Below are 19,475 nucleotides of genomic sequence, written 5' to 3'. Positions count from 1 at the left end.
GTCCCATTTTTCAAGGGATGCCGAAAGGTATTCATTTTCAGCCTATTGTGGACCGCATCAAAGTCAAGCTTGCCACTTGGAAAGGTGTCCTTTTATCCATCATGGGTCGGATTCAATTAGTGAAGTCTATTGTTCATGGTATGTTAGTTTACTCATTTCACATTTATCGTTGGCCGGTGCGCTTACTGAAGAGGCTAGATAGGTGGATTAAAAACTTTATTTGGAGTGGGGATATTCACACTCGCAAAATTTGTACGGTTGCTTGGTCGCAAGTGTGTCTTCCTTGGGATGCTGGTGGTCTTGATCTTAAGTCCACTCGTGATATTAATGACTCGTTACTTCTTCTGTTATGCTGGAAACTTTGTTCGCAGCCATCACAGTGGTCTACTATGTTTCAGGAGCGGTTCCTTTCTTATGGCCTTCCTCGTAACCGTTATTTTAAATCCTCAGTTTGGCCGGGTGTTAAGGATAAATTATGTATTGTGGCTACCAACTCCCGCTGGATAATTGGTAATGGCGAGAACATAAGCTTGTGGTTCGATAATTGGTTGGGGGATACTCTTGTTACATTGTTAAATCTGAATCCGCAACTGTACCCTAAGCTTAAGGCATCATTGGCTTCGGTCATTGTGGATGGGAGATGGCAGTTTCCTCGTTTTCTTGGTGACTACCCGCAGGTGGCCTCTCGTATTTTGAGTATCACGCTTCCGGTTACTCCGTTGCAGGATACGCGGGTCTGGATTCATGCTGCTGATGGTGTCCTTACAGCCAAGCATGCTTTTACTTTTATGCATCCGTCACCTACTATGCTTGATTGGGCCAAGACTATATGGCGACCATGCATTCCTCCCTCTCATTCTTTTGTCTTTTGGAGGCTTATGTTGTCTAAGATGCCTACAGATGAGAATTTACAAGCTAGGGGCTGTACCTTGGTTTCCATTTGTCCTTTGTGTTATAATAGCGCAGAAACTTCAACACACATTTTCCTCGAGTGTCAGTTTGCGCAAGCTGTCTGGAGGTGGCTTGGTATGAAGCTGCAGCGCAACATATCCCTGGCTTCTTTTGTTTCGGTTCTGGACTGTGTGCCTCATAGGTGCAGCTCGCAAATTCGTGATGTTATGGTAGCTGCTGTGGTGCACACGGTTTATTCTATTTGGCTGGCTCGAAATGCGGTAAGGTTTGATGCTACCACTGTATCTATTCATGCGACATTGGCCAAGGTTTCTTCCTTCATTACTATGTCTGGTAACATCTCCAACGGAAATTGTATAGCCTCGGATGTTGTCCTTTTGGATCAGTTCTTTATTTCTCCCACATACAGGCGGTTTAAAGATATTATCCCGGTCTTTTGGAAGGCACCTACCTTTCCTTGGGTTAAAGCTAACACAGATGGTTCGGTCAAGAATTTATTGGCGGCTTGCGGAGGTATTTTCCGTGATTATCGTGGCACTTTTTTAGGAGGATTCGCAAGCAATATTGGTGGCGGTTCAGTGTATGATGCTGAAATGTTGGGGCTGATCTTGGCCATGGAATTTGCGATTGATAATAATTGGAACCATCTTTGGCTTGAAACAGATTCAACTAGTGCGGTACAAGCTTTTCATAAGCCTTCTCTTGTTCCTATTTGTCTTCGCAACCGCTGGCATAATTGTACTCACAAAGGCTTGATTTTACTTTGTTCTCATATTTTCCGCGAGGGAAATTGTTGTGCGGATGGCCTAGCAGCCATGGGTCATGACACTACTGGTACTTCTTGGCTTACCTCTTTACCTCCTCATCTGTTGGCAGATTTTGCTAGGGACAGGAATGGTCTCCCGAATTATCGTTTTCCTTAGCTTTCTTTTTCTTTTTTTTAGCCTTGGTTTTTCTTTTTCTTTAGAGGGTCTTGGCCTAGTCCCCCCTCTCTTGTAATTATTTTTCCCCTTTTTTTTTAATAATATTATTTATTGGGAAGGCGGTAGAGGATGGGAGTGTCTGTTAGGTGCCAACCTAGTTGGGATGTTTCAGGCGCTCCCGGATACCCAACCTTTCTCTTGGCCTTATCAAAAAAAATAGGTTGCAGACAACCAGATCTCACGTGTCTAAACAAATGAAAACTATTTCATAAATTAATTATTTATATCATCGAAATGTTTGAAAATTATGAACAGTGTTTTCCTATGAAATTTTGATTTTGAATAAAAGTATAAATATAAATCTTTGTTGCTTTCAAATTATAACAAATAAAACTAACCATGTTTATCTATTTCATCCCTAAAAAAAATGTTTATCTATTTCAATGACACCGACAATATAACAGAAAAATATAATCTAAATTCTTATCTTTTTATATAACAAATCAAACTAAACATGTTTATCTATTTCAATGACACCAACAATATAATCTAAATTCTTATCCTTTTAATGACACTAACAACAATCATTATTATAGAAAAAATTGTTTAAGTATAATTGGGATAATGAAAAAGTCAGCACAAAATCTTATATATATACTCGATCTAATTTGTTACACATTTTAAAGCATAAAGGAAAAAAAAAACTTGACATATATTCATATCGTGTTTGTTACATTTTTTTTTATTTTGAATTCACTCTCATCAATTATCTTTTATAAAAAATAAAAGATAAGGAAAAAAAATGATATATCGTGTACAATAAAGATTGAACTTGTTACACTTTTTTTAATATTTAAATTTACTATTATTTGTTTGTTATATGTGTTATTTGTATTTAACGTTGATGGTAATTTAAGAAAGAGAAAATGACAATCCAAAAGAGTTGAAAGAAGTTATTTTCTTTATATATAATATAGAATATGGGTCATGTTAAACAGTGCCCCCGGGGCACTGGTTAAGGAAGCCAAAAGAAGAAATTGCTAGTCAAAAAATATACTTTTTAAACTTTTAATTCATTGATTACACAACTTTCAATACAAAAATTACTATATTTGCTTCCTTAACCAGTGCCCCGGGGACACGGGTTAACATTTCCCATAGAATATAAATGTATGGTAGTAGTTCCTTCAAAAATAAAATGTATGGTAGCAGTACAACCTTTTTTTTGGGTCTTTCTGCATGTGAGCATGCATGCACATTATTAGTTGTAGAAGTTGAATCATTAATGAAATGATTTGTTATTTTATAATTAAGAATTACGTTAACAAGTGTCTTGAGGATATTGTTTAAGAATTCTATTATTGGAAGATTTATCTTGAAAATATAAGACAAACACATGTAAAAGTAATAATTACATAAGTTTTTATACAAAAGTTGCTAATTTTAGTTGCTTAAACAATACTTCAAGAGCACTTGTTAAGATTTTTTTTTCTTTTGAAGCTGGAATGTTAGTCGTTAGTTTCACACAATTAATCTCATATTAACCACATTCATCGTTATTGTGGGCATAGATGACTCATTGAGATAACCAGTAATGAAATTGGAATGTTAGTGGTTAGTTTCACCTCAATTAATTTTATACTAATCACATTGTTAGTAGTTTTGGATGGAGATGTGGCACTCAATTATAAAATTGAAGTGTTAGTGGTTAGTTTCACATCGATTAATCTCATTCTAACTATATTGATAGTATTTTTTGGCAAAGATATGGTACCCAATTAAGTCTTGTCAGATATGGTACCCAATTAAGTCTTCTCAATATATATTCTTTCAAAAACAAAAAAAGTCTTGTCAGTACATTAGCTCGTTATTGCTTCCGGTAACCCTGATCAATATCATAGTTAAATTGAGTATATACCTGATAGTATTTTTTGACATGATTTTTATGATCATCGATATTAGATAGCCATTCGGCACAGAAAGTGTTACATATTATTTTGTTTTTTTTTTTTTTTATACAAGAAAGTATTATAGTTATTTGGTAATTTTTTTAATTTTTTTTTCATTTATGCTTATCATATGATATATATCTTTGAAATTTAGATGAGAGACTGATCTTGTGATAAGGATGCTTGTAATTAGGAGAAGGCACCATCGTATATACAACTAGAGCATGAGCTATAGTGAATCCAAATCCTTTTAAATTGTGGTTGTGTTTGCAATGTGATGATAATTATGGTTTTAAGTTGTGACGACCTTTCAAAATACAAAGCTAAGTTAATATGGTCGCAATCATGATTGTGATTTTGAATTGGATTTGGAACATGATTGGAGTTGAAATTTTAAATCATGACAACAATTCAAGTGCCCCGTAACAACTTATTGCCATATACTGTATTCATTGCCAAACGCAGTTAACTTTTTTTGTTTGTTTTTTTGACAAATATAATTTTTTTTCTTATATTTTGAACCGGTAATAATAAAAATAAGTAAGTTGAGTTGGTGCGTTAGCATAACCTGCCCATAGTTTGGCCAAACACATAGAGACATTAGTCTTGTGAAAGCAAAAAATAAGAGCCACTTTCTTTGTATATGTTTCTGTTTTAATGAAACATCTACTCCGTAATAACGGTAAGTTAAGTTAGAACAGCTATCATTCCGACTAGTTAAGATGGGACTTGGCTGGTCAGTTGCGTTGGTCCTGGGGAGAAGGGTTCAGATAGGGACTTGGCTGCTCAGTTGGAGACCCATGAGGCCGAGAAGCAATGGCGGATCTTGAGTAAATTTGTTAGGGGTGCCAAACTTCTATGGCAATTTACGGCACCCCTTTCCACTGCAACAACTGAATTCTGATTGATTTAATACACCTAATATAGTATATAAGGAAAATCTGGGGGATGCCATTGCCCCTGCCTGTCCCTAAAGAGATCCGCCACTGCCAAGAAGGTGGTATGGGAGATCGAGCGCGAGAGCCTCAACAACCTGCTGAAGAAAGCTGTTTTGACAATGCAGTGGCCTATGTGGAATACTTCCACAAAATGACGGTAGACAAGGGAAAGATGGACTGTTATCGCATTTTGGAAAAGATGACCTTGTGGTGGCTTCGTTGTTATTAGGAGAAGGTTTGGAAGCGGATCAAGCAAACACCCAAGATCCAACACAGGAGATAATCATGGAGAATGCATCAGACAAAGTTGATCCTGAAGGTGTTCCGTTGTAGGTGTTTGAATAGTTTACTTGTTGGGTCCTAGGCGTATTAATGACAAATTTAACAAATGCATCAAACTGCTTCAACTAATAAATTAGTAAGTTATCGTCTTCACTGTGATTGTCGTATTCTACTAGACAATTTGCAAAACTTATAATCACAAATTGTAAATTTGAGAGTTTGCAAGATTATTTGATTGTGATGAAAATTAAAAGAGTTTTGATTTAGAGTTTTAACGACGATTATGATTATTTGAATCTCATCTACTTCTTTATCCGATTGGTGCAAGTTCCTAAATCAACTTCATATCAATGATGCTTAATAACTTATGAACGTCAGATGTCAGATGTCATATTGCTTCACTATGTGAGTTGGGAATTATACTCCCACAAACTTCAAGATGTCGGATGTCATATTTCTCATCAACGTATATATGGGACTTATACTCTCAAAGACGTCCTAACATTTTAACCTAATCATACAAGAGAAATTTTCAATCTCTCAATGAACTACTCAAGAAAATTATATAACTATTCTGGTTAAATATGTGATACAAGTCACATAAATTTTAACCTATGATGAGTTCAAATTCTGAGAATTTGAATTAAGACTGTTATATAAAATTAATATAGTTCATATAATATTATTCATATAGTATTGAACAATGGAAATTATTATGCACTCAATTAGATGCGGCATCAATGTTTTGGCGGTCTTTTCTAGTGACTTTCCTTCAGAGGGGTGTATTGGATTGGGATTTTAAAAGACTATTTTGGTAGAAAAAGTTTTGAGATTTTAAAAGAATTTGTAGGATTGTATTGATTCTATGAGATTTTAAAAGATTTTTTTTAAAAGACTTTTTACAATCAAGATTTATAACACAGATTTTAATGGATTTATAACACAGATTTTAATGGATTTCAATGGACTTCATGGATTTTTAGGATTTCAAATGATTCAATGAATTTTTAAAGGACAATTTGATCTACATTTTGTTTGCAATAAAATCAATACAATTTTAAAATTTTCAATAACAAAGTGGTTCTGGTTTCATGTCTTCCTAAGTGATATTTCTTCACATACTTGAAGTTAAACTAATCTACCATAAATTATCATCTTATTATGTTGTTCCGTTTGAACAAAAAGTTCAAATTTAAAATAACTTTTTTTTTAACAATTAACGAGATGTATATTGTTTTTTTACTATGATTTTATGAGATTGACTACATATATAATAATAATAATAATGATGATGATGATGATGATGATGATGATGATGATAATTCACTGTGATTGTCGTATTCTACTACACAATTTACGTATTGATAATAACACAAAAAAGTAAACATGCAGTAACATGATCATGAGTGAAAAAATAATACTGTGAATGACGACGACAAAGAAAATAACACAACGACGAAAAACCATAAAACTAGAATCTGGTGAAAAGATTAGAACCCAAAACATAATGACCCTCAAAGAAAGAACATATAATGAGAATAAAAAGAGTCTCAAGAAATCTCATGTCTTTGTATGAGATTGTTAGTTTTACAATTTTCAACTAAAAAGTCTCACAAAATCCATTTTATCAAATAATCCATTGAAATCTATACATTTTTGAATACCAAAGGACAATTTTTAAGTTGAGAAAAATCTTGATTGAATACCACCGAATTTTGTTGGACTCTTTAAAAATTCATGAAAATCTTAATTGAATACCACTGGAATTATCTCTAATCTTTTAAAATCTTGATTGAATACCTCAAGATTTTTTTATAACCAAAAATTCTTTTAAAATCCTTCAAAATCCCAACTCAATACATATCTTCTATTATTTCTTTTTTCTAAACGTTAACCCTACAATTTCTAGAGGAAAGAGACTTTGATAATCAGGAGTTAAGCTATGATGTAAGGATAACTAGAGGAAAGAGACTTTGATAATCAGGAGTTAAGCTATGATGTAAGGATAACATGTTCAAGAATTGTTTCACGTAGGAATCGAACTCGGGTTCCCGAACGATTCATCTCTTGTAAAACTTATTACCCACTTAAATTGAATTGTTTGGTTTGTGATTTTTAGATGAAGATAGTGTTTTGAGCAGTTCATGATCCTTCTATTTATTATTGTAATCAATTTGTCTCACTAATTTTCATTCTTAATTTTGCTCAAGGAGTAAAAGATGAGTATATAAATGTTTCTCAACCCTCTCTACCCAAACTTTTGAGACTTTCTAAATTCACGATAGTGATACCCGTGTTAGATTAATGTCGATGTTTGATAGATCTTACTTACTAATCATACCTAGTTTTATAATGATTGTTTGTAATTATTATATGTTCAAACGATGATGATAAAGCAATCATCTTTTTTGACGGATGATACTGCTAGGACACTTGTTGTGGTCCATCACATTACAATTTATTTTATAATTTAATTTAAAAAACACTTTGTCAAACTAGTAAATTACTAATTTGAATGTGAAATAAGTCTAAACAAATTAAATCATTTAATATCATCCCTTATCCAGACTGATTACATAAGCGGGGGCTGATGATTGTTTCATATCTGAATTAGTTTCATTTGCAAGGGAGTTTATTTTTCATTTCAAATTATTTATTTCCATTTTTTGTTCAATATATATGAATTATAGGTTGAAAGGATAGTGTCACAAATTAAAATATGGAAAACCTTATAATGTTTGAATAACACTTACAAGAGAATTTACATTAATCTCCATTCAAAATCACTAACCGGTCTCGTACTCTAAATCCAAAATGTCTTTTTACCACTATATCATATTCTTGAGGTTTTATTTCATTATTGTACTTGCAAAAGTACGGTGATAGAATCTAGGGTTTAGACTGTTTATTGGATGCTTTGAGATTGTTCCCAAGGGTGGTATTTATAGTCTTCTTTGGGCCTGTTTTGTGGTTACTTAGGCAGCAAGTAACGGGGGTGTTTTAGGTATTTAGGTGCATTCTAGATGCTTCTAGAAGCAAATAGAGGCGGTATCCTAGGGAAATGCGCCTTTGAGCCTTAAGGCCCTTCTGGAGGGCGCTGAGGCCTTTGGGAGGGTCTAAAAGCCCCTTTGAAGGTCTTCTAACTCTTTAAGAATATATTGACGGTCTAATTACACTAGTTTTTGAATATTTGTAAAAGAAATCTTAAAAGAAGCAAACTAATTTACTTGAACATTTTTTTTTCTTCAAATAGTTTAGTGGTAAAAACTTCACACATAAAATATGGATAAATTAAAGAGAAATGTTGGGGACTCTCTTTTCAACACTCTCTCTAACACTCACTCTCTTATTCGATGAAACTAGTGTATGTTCCACCACTTTAATTGAAACTCATTTCCAATATGTGAGACTCACCTTGATTTAAATTAATAATAAAATGAGTGTTTGGGAGAGTGTTCCTAGCACTACTCTAAATTAAAAATCACCCTTTCGGATCTATGTCCCAACGTATTAAGTATCAATACAAGTGTCATATGGGTTGAGCTTACATTGCACCTTTCCCTCAAAACTGAAAGGGCACGTGGCCAAAGATAATTGGACAAGTTAAGGCATGTTGACCTTTCTACTACAAGCTAGATGTTTGCATATTCAATTTAATATCTTTTTTTTTTTTTTATCTAGAATGAAAGGATAAGGAAAAAACAACAAAGACTACAATCTTAACCCAGCAAGTAAGCAGCACAAATGGCATTCGGAAGGAGAATGTGATCCAACTAGGAGGGGTAAATCGTCCGTGAACAAATTAAGAGGCACCATGTTTAACTAGTCAATATACATACTCATTACCCTAGTAGAGAGCAGGTTGGAAAAAAAACAACCCAATCTTGACGACATAGTTGGAAATCTAACTAATCAATAAAGCATAAAGATGAAGGGGTTGAACCTTTAGCATGATTAAATCAAGAGTCATCATAGAATCAACTCAATCATTGTATACTTGTAAACCAAAAAAGGCCGTGAAAAATGGCATATAACTCTACCACCAATCTAGCAGTGATGCCACAGACCAAATAAACCCAATAAACAATCTCCATTGATATTCCTCATAAGTCTATTAAGTTTATCAATGTCCTCATGCAACACAGAATGAATAGATTGTCTAAAATATTTTCAATTCAACAAATTAAATCATGAACATTGAAAATCTTATCATTTCAAGCCTTCCATTAAACCTTCCTTAAAAAAAAAAAATCATTAAACCTTGTAATCAATTCAATATAATATAAAATTTCATCAAATTAAAAAACCGCTTAAATATTACTTGAAATAGCACTAAAACTACCAAATAAACTATATATATATATATATATATATATATATATATATATATATATATATATATATATATATGGAGATATTTTTCAAAAGAATAGAGACAGATACAAAACCACATACAAATAACGAGTATAAGAAATACTCAAACTAAAACAAAACAAAAAGATCACATCCACAGTTAAAAAAAAAAACGAAATAAAATCAAGGCAAAATACAAACTAACCTACTATCATAATCATCGACCCCAAACAACTAAGCACTTGATTACGTTTGACGTAAAAAATACATCTGACAAAAAAGTGACAAGCCGACTCAATAGACTCATTTTAGAAAACGCAATAAACATCATATGGTCAACTATAATCCTCCTAGAAAAGAGATTTAGACGAGTCGAAACCCCATTTTAAAGTATCTATCAAAAGAACGCCTTCACATTTACAGGAGACCAAAACTCGTACTTTAAAAGAAGCGGCACAATTTCTCTCGACCTCACATCCAACTCAAAATGCCAAAAAAAAAAAAAAAAAAACATTTCTTATTGGATTGAATTGGTCTTCCATTGATCATATGATGTAAATTGATCTAATTTAAATCAAACTGCCAAATCATAACATTCTTTTTTTTAGTGGACAAAATCGTCACATTTATACACATACGTCTAGTATTCGCACAAATTATCATACTAAATGAGTTAATATTAAACTTTATTTGAAAACCAATTCAATACTCTGAATGAGACTTAATTTCAAAATGAAATGATTGAATCAATGTGCCCACCAAATGAATATAATCCAAATTCCAAACCGCCGACGGTTTGCAAAAACAATAATGCTCATGTCACATTGCTGATCTACTAGCCAACAAAAAACAAAGCCAAATTATGATTGCAACTATAAAAAGCTATACATTTTGATTTTTTTTTGTGCAGGCTCTACTTTTCAAAAAATTGTCCAATGTGCCCTATATTGAAAATAAATATCCAACATGCCCTACTTTCATTTTTGCCCTTACATAGCTTCATCTGAGATGACACCATGTTCCTTCATGATGGCTCCATCTCAGATGGCGTCATCCTACTTGCCTTTTTTTTTCTTTCTTTTTTTTTATTTTAATTTTTTTTAGCTTATTAATTAATACCTCCTTTAGGATAGCTCCATCTCAGTTGGCGCCATTCAACTAGGTTCTTTTAATTTATTTTATTTTGTTTATTTTATTTTATTTATTTTATTTTATTTTATTTATATTGTTTTGTTTATTTTTATGTTGAAAATTTATTAAATGAATTTATTAAATAGAAAAAAATATAAAATAACATAATAATATAGATTGATATATTAGGAAAAAAAAATACAACAAAAGTACTACTGGCGTGCAAGATTAGAATTAGAGCAATTTTTACGATAATGACCCTCGTCCCGACACAATCCACATTTTCTTGGAACCTTTTCAACTTCATTCATTTCGGTCCTAATGCGAGTGGTGTTTAAATTTGGACGACCCTTTTTTGGTCTTCGCGTAGACAAATTCGGGCAAAGTTCAAATCCTACATATACGGACCAATAACTCTAGTGGTGAACTGGATTGATATATAAGAAGAAAAAAAAATACAACGAAAGTACTACTGGCGTGCAAGATTAAAATATGGGCAATTTTTTTGATAATGACCCTCACCTCGACACAATCCATATTTTTTTGGAACCTTTTTTATTTTATATTTTTTTCTATTTAATAAATTCATTTAATAAATTTTCAGCATAAAACTAAAAAAAATAAAATTAAAAGAATCTAGTAGGATGGTGCCAACTGAGATGGAGCTATCCTAACGGAGGTATTAATTAATAAGCCAAAAAAAATTAAAATCGAAAAAATAATTAAAATAAAAAGCAAGTAGGATGGCGCCATCTGAGATGGAGCCATCATGAAGGAACATGGTGCCATCTCAGATGGAGCTATGTAAGGGCAAAAGTGAAAGTAGGGCATGTTGGATATTTATTTTCAATGTAGGGCACATTGAACAATTTTTTTTGGAAAGTAGGGCCTGCAGAAAAAAAATTCACATTTTCCTTATATGAAAGCTGTATTAGTCGATTTAATAATGTCGGTTGCATAAGACAATAAGTGTCATTATCAAATTAGAAGCGTGCTTTTGAGAGGAATCAATATTGAATTTCAAAGCTGCCGGCCGATATTGGGTTTTCATTCTTTATTTCTTTAATACTCTATTGTTTCATAATACTTGTCACTTTTGATGAATTGACACATATCAAGACATAAAATAAATTTTGTTATTTTTAATAAAATTTTGTGTGTTTTTCTATAATACATTTAACAATTTATTATTTTATTCTATAATTTCTCTCTACAATAAATATGTAGTTGGGACCGACCCTAACTTGTCAAATTTTAGTGCAAATGTTATTCACAATATGCAAGTTTTAGGACTTGTCCCTTCTGTGGCCTAGCAAACTATGGATTTTTTGAGTGATTCTTGGGCTAACATGGGTCAGAAAAATGAAACTGTTGATTTAACAAGAGACACTGGCCAACCATTTCAACTTGTGGTCCCAAGAAAGAAGAAGAGCAAGAAGCAGCAGTCCAAAGCGTGTAAAGGTTTCAAGGTGGGTACCTCTAGCCGTTCGTCTCGCTAGCTCTTTTACGAGTCTTTTCTCTCCTGTTTTTGCTTTGGGTTTTGGTTTTCCTGTTAGCTTTTAATTTTCTTGAGGGTTTTGGTTTTGTCCCCCCTCATTTTTTGTACTTTTTTCTTTTTATATACGATTAGGGTTTTGCAGCAGGAGACCCCTCTGCACCCCTTCTTTTGCTTAAAAAAAATATGTAAAAGTATTATTGACAAATCAATAATAATTAAGGTTGCATTGAAACTTGAAAGTGATAAGTAATGTGAAATAAAATTATTTTTTAAAAGTGACAAATATTGTGAAACGGATAAAACATATAAAGACATTTCCACTAAAAAAAATAATTCACAATTGTCTAGATAATAACCATTTAAAAACTTACACGTATAAGTGAAGAATTTTGAGTTCGAATTACAATGTTCAGCTTAAACGCATTTAACTCCAAAAATTTGGTTCAACGGTAGAAATATATACATTACATTAAAAAAAATTGGGTTTATTATTGTTGTTGGAGAAAGATAAATATAAATCATTTGTAAAAGTTTTTTGAACGTTTAGATCTTCCTTACCTTGAACTGAACATCATATCCTCATAGTACCTCTTGTTTTGTAAAATTAAAACACCTTGAATAAAATTTCTTAATTAGCAAAATAAAAATTAATTTTATATAATTTTTTTTGCCTAAGTTCTTTCAACTCGATGTAATTTTATTTATAGTATTGACGAACAGTAAATATGCACTTCTCCAAAACAGTCGGATAACATTGTTGGAATCAAACTTATTCTCCTAAGTAGAAGCATTAGTCCAAAAATAAACTTATTCTTCTAGATTTAAAATCCCTCCCTTGGTATAGTGGGAATTGTTTAATTGAAATATAATGAGTGATGATTGTCGAGTGATGACTTCCCTCCCAACTAGGATATGAGAAATTTTTAGGTGGTCATAGACCAAGAAATTTTCTTTGGTCACAACCAAAGAAAGAAGAGAGAGAAGAGAGAGAAAATGAAAAATATTTGTTTATTTGTTAAGAGAGAGAGAAGACAAAAACTCTATGTGTGACCAAACCAAATTTCTTGGTCCTGGTTCACACAAGAGTTTCTCGATGTGTGACCAAACCAAATTTTTTGGTCCTGGTTCACACAAGAGTTTCTCCTAGGATATAATCGATACATATGATTGCAATTTGCAATGCACATGATACATGAATCTGTCCTATTCTTATTTATAAATCATTTTTTAGGACATTTTATATAATCATTGTATTTTATAACAAAAGTCGTTATTAAGACAGGGTCATGCATGGGCACAAAGAGATAAGCACAAGACCTAAACGACCCGTGAACAATATTATTAGTGCCTATAAAACCAAAAACCAATCCACCAAGATATTAGAGCTTGTCAAAACTTGAAAGGAAGAAAAAAAACTCACAAATTAAATTTCAATTTTTCAGTGGTCACCTATGCTTCGGGTGAGAGAAACACGTATCAGAGTTCATCTTTGTTTTAGACATCATTATTTTCTATCTAAGGAAGAAAAAATGGTTGGTCTTTATGTTTGATCCTATGATACATGTCGCTCTCACCTGAAGCAAAGCTGCCCAATGCTTTCATAACATCATCAGAGAATTGAGAAAGAAGCTGCCATCAAATTGGTGAGTTTGTGTACTTCTTTTCTGTTAAGATCTTTTTGATTTGGAAAAATCTTCATCTTTGCATTATTTTGGTTAGACAAAAATTACTTGAATGTTCTAACTGATAAAAAAACTTTTTTGCTTTAAACCATCTTTTATCTGAAGTCAATTTATTAGTTACATGAACCATGTTTATATATTATTGTAAAATAATCTAACATATGTTGTATGAATCAGATTAAGAGTCCACATCAATTAGGCACAAATTAGGAGCTTCTTGAAGTTTAGTTATCCATCATTCTATTAATGAAAACAGGACTGATTTCGTCATGTCTATGAAGTCAATTGTACACAATGCTACCATTAATACAACTAATCATCATGAGATCTCAAACTTTTCTTGTAGCGTTTTCAGCCATGTTTATGAACCTTTTGATGAAGGCATTAACCGATTCATCTACTTCTTGAGCATGGACTTACCATTGTTTCTCCATTGAGTCTCTTGAACTAATGGAGGGTTACATTGGCGAAATGGATTCGTTATATGTGGTTGCTCACCAGCATAACTTTACTGCTAGTCAAGGTGTCGTCAAACCCACCAGGGTTGGTACAAGTACACCAAGTCGTGGAAGGCTTGTCACAGGATTTGTCGATGCAAGTGTGTTAGGTTTGTAGACTTGTGTTGGCTGCATTTTGTTAAAACAAGAGTTCTAGAAAGATGTCGGACAAGATGTCTTGACATGTTGGTGCGACATCATAGCATGTCTTGTTCCGCTTTCTTGGAGATTACTCTTAAACGTGAAGATTCCTGAATATTCTCTGAAGATTTGTTCCACATGAAGAGTTGACCAAGAAGCGTGTGGTTTCTAGAAGTAGAGATAGACCAAGAAGCGTGTGGTTTCTAGAAGCAGAGATAGACGGTTTGTATTTAGCGTGTTTCTTAAGTATGTTGTTGCAACGTTTAAGGAAACATCTTATCTGCTTCAGATCTTTGTGTTGTAAAACCGTGTGATTCAGCTGGATGTTTGGCCAGATTTGTGCATCAATCCCATTCTGCATTCAGGCTATATAAAGGAAGACTCAATACCTAATTCACTACTGAAGCCGCAATTCTCAAAAGTGTCATTTAGGGTTTTAGTTTGTCCCTGTTATTTGTGAGCCATTCTTGTATCTCGTTGATGGATAGAGTTGGACTGTAGTTGAGTTGTAAACTCTAAATTGCTCAAAGCTTGTAAGCAAGAGCTGATTCTCTGTTTAGAAGTGTGTCTCCATTACTGTTGTTATTATTGAGTCAATCATTGGGACTTGTTTTATCTTGGTTTTCGGGTGTCAAACATTGATTACGTTTGAACCTTTCTAACCGGTGATACCTTATTTTTTTCTTGGGAAGGGAAAAAGTAAGCAAAACCCTTGAGAATCGAGGTCCGGGAGTTGTTTTCGCTACGGGAAGGTGTTAGGCACCCATAACGACTATAGTATCCTATAGGAACCGTCTTTAATTTCTACGCGCGCGCTTTATTTTTAAATGCTATTTTGAAAAATGTTATTAAAACCTAAAGTTTGCTAGGTGAAGAATTGGAGGGAGAAGAATGTTTGAATTTTTATTTTAGTTGAATTGAAGGAATTTTGTTCCTTGCCTACGTACCCGTTTAAGGGATCAAATCCACCGTAGTTCTCTCTCAAAAAAAATGTTTTTATTTTTGTTGGTTGATTCACTACTAGAAAAATGCAAATTAGAGAGGGATTTTAGGGAGGGACAAAATTCCGTAACTAATTGTGACGGATTTAGAGACGGATTACGGTATTAAAAACAAAAATTGAATTGCCAATGATTGGTGAGGGAATGGTTTAAACATCCCTCACAAAATATCCCTCACAAAATATCCGTCCCTAAATCCCTCAGCAAATTAACAAGTTTAACGTTTGTAACGGAATTTGGCATGGAAGTGATCCTTCTCTAACGATTCCCTCACTAAAGCCATCACTAATGTCCACTACATAGTTGGTGAGGAAATTAATCCCTCACTAACAATTATTGATATTAATAAGAAAACTAAATTATTCCCCTACCTTGTTACACGTTTTCGTTTTCCCTCTTCTTATACTGAAATCTTCCCCCTCTATTTTTCACAAACCCTAAAAATTTTTCCCCAAATTTTGGCTCCAAAGTGCAGACATCAAATTCCAAAATGCACAAATCGAACTCCAAACAGCTTATGAACTCAAATTTTTCTCCTCAATTTTTCTCACGATCCTAAAACAGCCTATGAACTCTAGCTCCAAAAATGCAGAAATAGAACTCCAAACAGCTTCACTGAATCTCCTCAAATCACTCCTAAATCCTCATATCCTCAAATCAAACCAAAATTTCACTGAATCTTTCTCAAATCATACCAAAATCAAATCTCAAATCTTCACTGAAATCAAACCTCAGTACCAAAATCGAACCTCCTTCCTTCTTCCAGAATCGTTCCCTCAAATCTTTCCTTTTCTCAAAACTCACGGTAATCTCTCTCTCAATCTCAGATTTTTTTTATTTTATTTTTATTTTTTATTTTTTATTTTATTGTTATATGATTTGGGTTTTGTGGGGGGTTACAGTGAACTCACTCAGATTTCTGAATCCAAAATCGAAGTTGCTCTGAAACAGGTGAATACAAACCCTTCCTTTTGTTTGTTAATAATTTTGATTTTCAATTTTGTATTTTGAATGATTGTTGTTGAAGAATGGGTTTATTTCACTTTTGATTTTGTTGAAGATTGGTAGTATGAGACTTGTTTTAGATTAGATTTTTGAATGTCTTACACTGTTGGTTCTGTTCTCTGCTATTTTCTCTACCATTCTAGTATTTTGTGCTCACTTGAACGTTGAAGAAGAAGCACTCTTTTGTGTATTATGTTTTGACTGTGAAATTGGAACATGTGATTGTTCCTTATAATTCTTATTTTGGTTTTCACTTGGTTCTGTGCATTTGTAAGTTTTAACAAGATTTCAATTGAATGAAGTAACCTTTTCTGGTGAATTATGAATCTAGTTTATGCTATTACTTTTTTGTTTCTTTACGTGTTTTAATCGTATAATAGTATCCTTTTTAAAATAACTTTATTTATTTTATAGGTGGTTAATAAGTTGATGAGAAAGCAGCTGATTATGCATCCGCTTATTAAGTTTGTTATTGTCGCAGTGTTTGTAAGTTTATCACACTGGCTGGTATAGATGATACTAGAAATTTACATGTGCACAATTGAGATTAATGTTGGTTTTTGTCCTTGAGAATTATGGGACTTTGTTGCATATATAGTCATGATGTCTTATAATGTGTCTCATTTTTGACTCATAATTTGATAGAATGTCTTTTACAAACGATAGGAAACAGGACAGAAGCTGGAGTGTGTGCCAGACAGCGCCCCTGCACTCTCAAATCCGGACTGCTGTCAACAACAAGCACACATGCAACAGCCCCATTTCGTAGATCAACAGATCACAGCAGCAGGACGAACCAGCATCACCAAAAGAAAATGGAGGTAAATATTATATTTTTGCATTGAGTTTAATTAACTTATCCTTACAACATATGATAAAAGAGTTTTTTTTAAGGGGTTGCCATATGACAAAGGAGTTGAGAAGTTAAAGTTAGAGAGTTCAAATCCCAACAAAGGAGAAATTATACTAACATTATATCATTTATAATTTTTTTTTTTTTTACAAAATCAGTTTATAAGGTGATGAATGTCTATCTCTATAAACACTAATATATTTTCTACGAGGGACATGAATTTTTTTCCGATACACCTTCTCAATAATCATGAGTGTCGGTTGTGCTGTTTGCATGTGCTTGTTTTTTGTCTGAAAATTTGGAGTATTTCATATGTGAAGTGAAAATTGTTTTTGCCACCCTGCCCTTTTCAACCTTGGACATCAAATTCAACTTGTTAATTGTTATACTTTTTCAACCAAAATAATTGTATATTTTATAGTACAGTATGAATGATAATGATTGTCACATATGGATTTGTATATTGGAATGTGATGTATATACAATATTGTTACTACAAGTTGTTACTGAGAAAAGTGATTTTTCAAACCTACAAGTTGTTACTGAGAAAGGACTTAAGGTGTTCACTTTCAAGCAGCTGCATTCTGCTACTGGAGCCTTCAGCAAGTCAAATGTAGTCGGTCCTGGTGGATTTAGACTTGTTTACCGAGGAGTGGTCAACGATGGAAGGAAGGTTGCGGTTAAATTAATGGATCGGGCAGGAAAGCAAGGAGAAGAAGAGTTTAAATTTGAGGTTTGTACATTTTTGTATGCACTTGATTTGCCTTGTTATCAAACCAATAAAATTTGTAGAATATGGATCATAATGATTTTTCTTTCCCCGGCATTGAGTCGATGAATTCGATAGAGATCAGTGACCTGGGAAGACATTTTGTTTTGAGAATTGGTTGATTAATTGCATCTCATTGTAGGTGGAATTGCTTAATCGGTTGCATTCTCCGTATTTGCTTGCATTGCTTGGATACTTCTCTGATCATAATCATAAGCTGCTGGTGTATGAATTTATGGCAAATGGTGGTCTGCAGGAACATCTTTATCCTGCCAGCAATAACAGTAAGTAATAAAATGCGCACAAATTGTGTTTGCACCTTTACAGATGGTGCTATTTTTTTTACCAATTTATGTTATTTGTAATGTTGGAGTTGATTTTGATGAATTTTTTTATTGTAGATTCCAGTGTCATGTCTGTTAATCTAGATTGGGAAACTCGGTTAAGAATAGCACTTGAAGCTGCCAAGGGTTTGGAATATCTTCATGAACATGTCAGTCCTCCAGTGATTCACAGAGATTTCAAGAGCAGCAACATCCTCTTGGACAAAAAATTCCATGCTAAAGTTTCTGATTTTGGATTGGCAAAGCTTGGACCTGATAGAATCGGTGGACATGTTTCAACTCGTGTTTTAGGCACTCAAGGATATGTTGCCCCCGAGTATGACTCATAACTCACAATCTGTTTTTACATTATTTTGTTTAGTCTCTTAGTGTATCTTAATTATTTTTTTTATATGTGTTGCTTTGAGTAGTTTCCTCATATAAAAAATTATTGTTTAATGGTACTAGAACCAGCAGCCCCATGAGGAGTAGTTTCCTTGTGACTCTTCATGTATTTTGAGAGTTGGAACAATGGTTGTAATTGTAAACTTCTTGACATTTTCCTTATGACTTTTATGGTGATGAATGTCTGTGATGGGTATGAAGACAATTTATCAAGTGTTTTTTATTGGATATTTCCAACATGTTCAATATGGTTTAATATAGTAAATGCAGTTAAAATATGAATATAATTAATTAATGAAATCTGGCAGGAAATTGAACATTACATTAGTGATGCAAATTTCTGTTTCAATTAGTGAGGGAATTAGGTTCATCACTATTAGTGTTATATGCCTTCACAATTTGAGAGGGAAAACCAATCCGTGACTAATTACTGACGGAAATACTGGTAAAAATTGATGGAATAGTCCCTCACTATTAGAGAGGGAACCAGAATCCCTCACTAATCACTGACGGATTTGTCCAAGATTTAGCACATTTCTAGTTCATATTTAGTGACGGATTTATATGATTAGGGACGGATTGTAACCGTGTCAATTAGGGACGGAAACCAAAATCCCTCACAAAAATTTAGCAAGGCCAATATTCTTAAGGGATTGCCGGTCGTCACTAAATCCCTCACTAAATTCGTTTGTGAGGGAATTATGGTAGTTTAGTGACGGATTTCTACCCTCTCTAAAATTGATTTTTCTAGTAGTGATTTTAAGTTTGAAAATGGGATTTTGAAGAATAGAAAGAGGCCTCAAGGGCATGAGA

The 19,475-nt window shown here is 33.2% G+C and overlaps 1 protein-coding gene and 1 long non-coding RNA gene across 3 annotated transcripts; both read left to right on the top strand.

Annotated features, from left to right (window-relative positions):
* The first annotated feature begins 13,366 nt into the window (after positions 1 to 13,366).
* Positions 13,367 to 14,921, top strand: LOC146955239 (uncharacterized). The gene is made up of 2 exons (XR_015016541.1): positions 13,367 to 13,629; positions 13,846 to 14,921. It is a non-coding gene; the product is annotated as an uncharacterized LOC146955239 (long non-coding RNA).
* A 400-nt stretch (positions 14,922 to 15,321) lies between these two features.
* Positions 15,322 to 18,875, top strand: LOC146955238 (putative serine/threonine-protein kinase PBL23). 2 transcript variants are annotated; one of them, XM_085720785.1, is made up of 7 exons: positions 15,322 to 16,112; positions 16,210 to 16,258; positions 16,727 to 16,798; positions 16,979 to 17,133; positions 17,743 to 17,898; positions 18,077 to 18,218; positions 18,336 to 18,875. In XM_085720785.1, the coding sequence occupies exons 4-7, from the start codon at positions 17,128 to 17,130 to the stop codon at positions 18,605 to 18,607; spliced, it is 576 nt and encodes a 191-aa protein (XP_085576911.1). In that variant the 5' UTR covers positions 15,322 to 16,112; positions 16,210 to 16,258; positions 16,727 to 16,798; positions 16,979 to 17,127; the 3' UTR covers positions 18,608 to 18,875. The 2 variants fall into 2 exon arrangements, with proteins under 2 accessions (XP_085576911.1, XP_085576916.1); XM_085720790.1 differs by lacking the exon at positions 16,727 to 16,798.
* The last annotated feature ends 600 nt before the right edge of the window (positions 18,876 to 19,475 follow it).

Source organism: Medicago sativa, chromosome 1 (assembly GCF_051527215.1).
Source record: "Medicago sativa cultivar Bolivia chromosome 1, Bolivia_mono, whole genome shotgun sequence".
In the NCBI taxonomy this organism is placed as follows: domain Eukaryota; kingdom Viridiplantae; phylum Streptophyta; class Magnoliopsida; order Fabales; family Fabaceae; genus Medicago; species Medicago sativa.
Note: the sequence above shows the minus strand (reverse complement) of the source record. Positions and strands in the feature narration are given on the sequence as shown.

Coding starts and splice junctions, on each gene's coding strand:
- LOC146955238 (XM_085720790.1), top strand. Junction 17,899..18,076: donor AAGAAGAGTTTAAATTTGAG/GTTTGTACATTT, acceptor ATCTCATTGTAG/GTGGAATTGCTTAATCGGTT. Junction 18,219..18,335: donor TTATCCTGCCAGCAATAACA/GTAAGTAATAAA, acceptor TTTTTATTGTAG/ATTCCAGTGTCATGTCTGTT.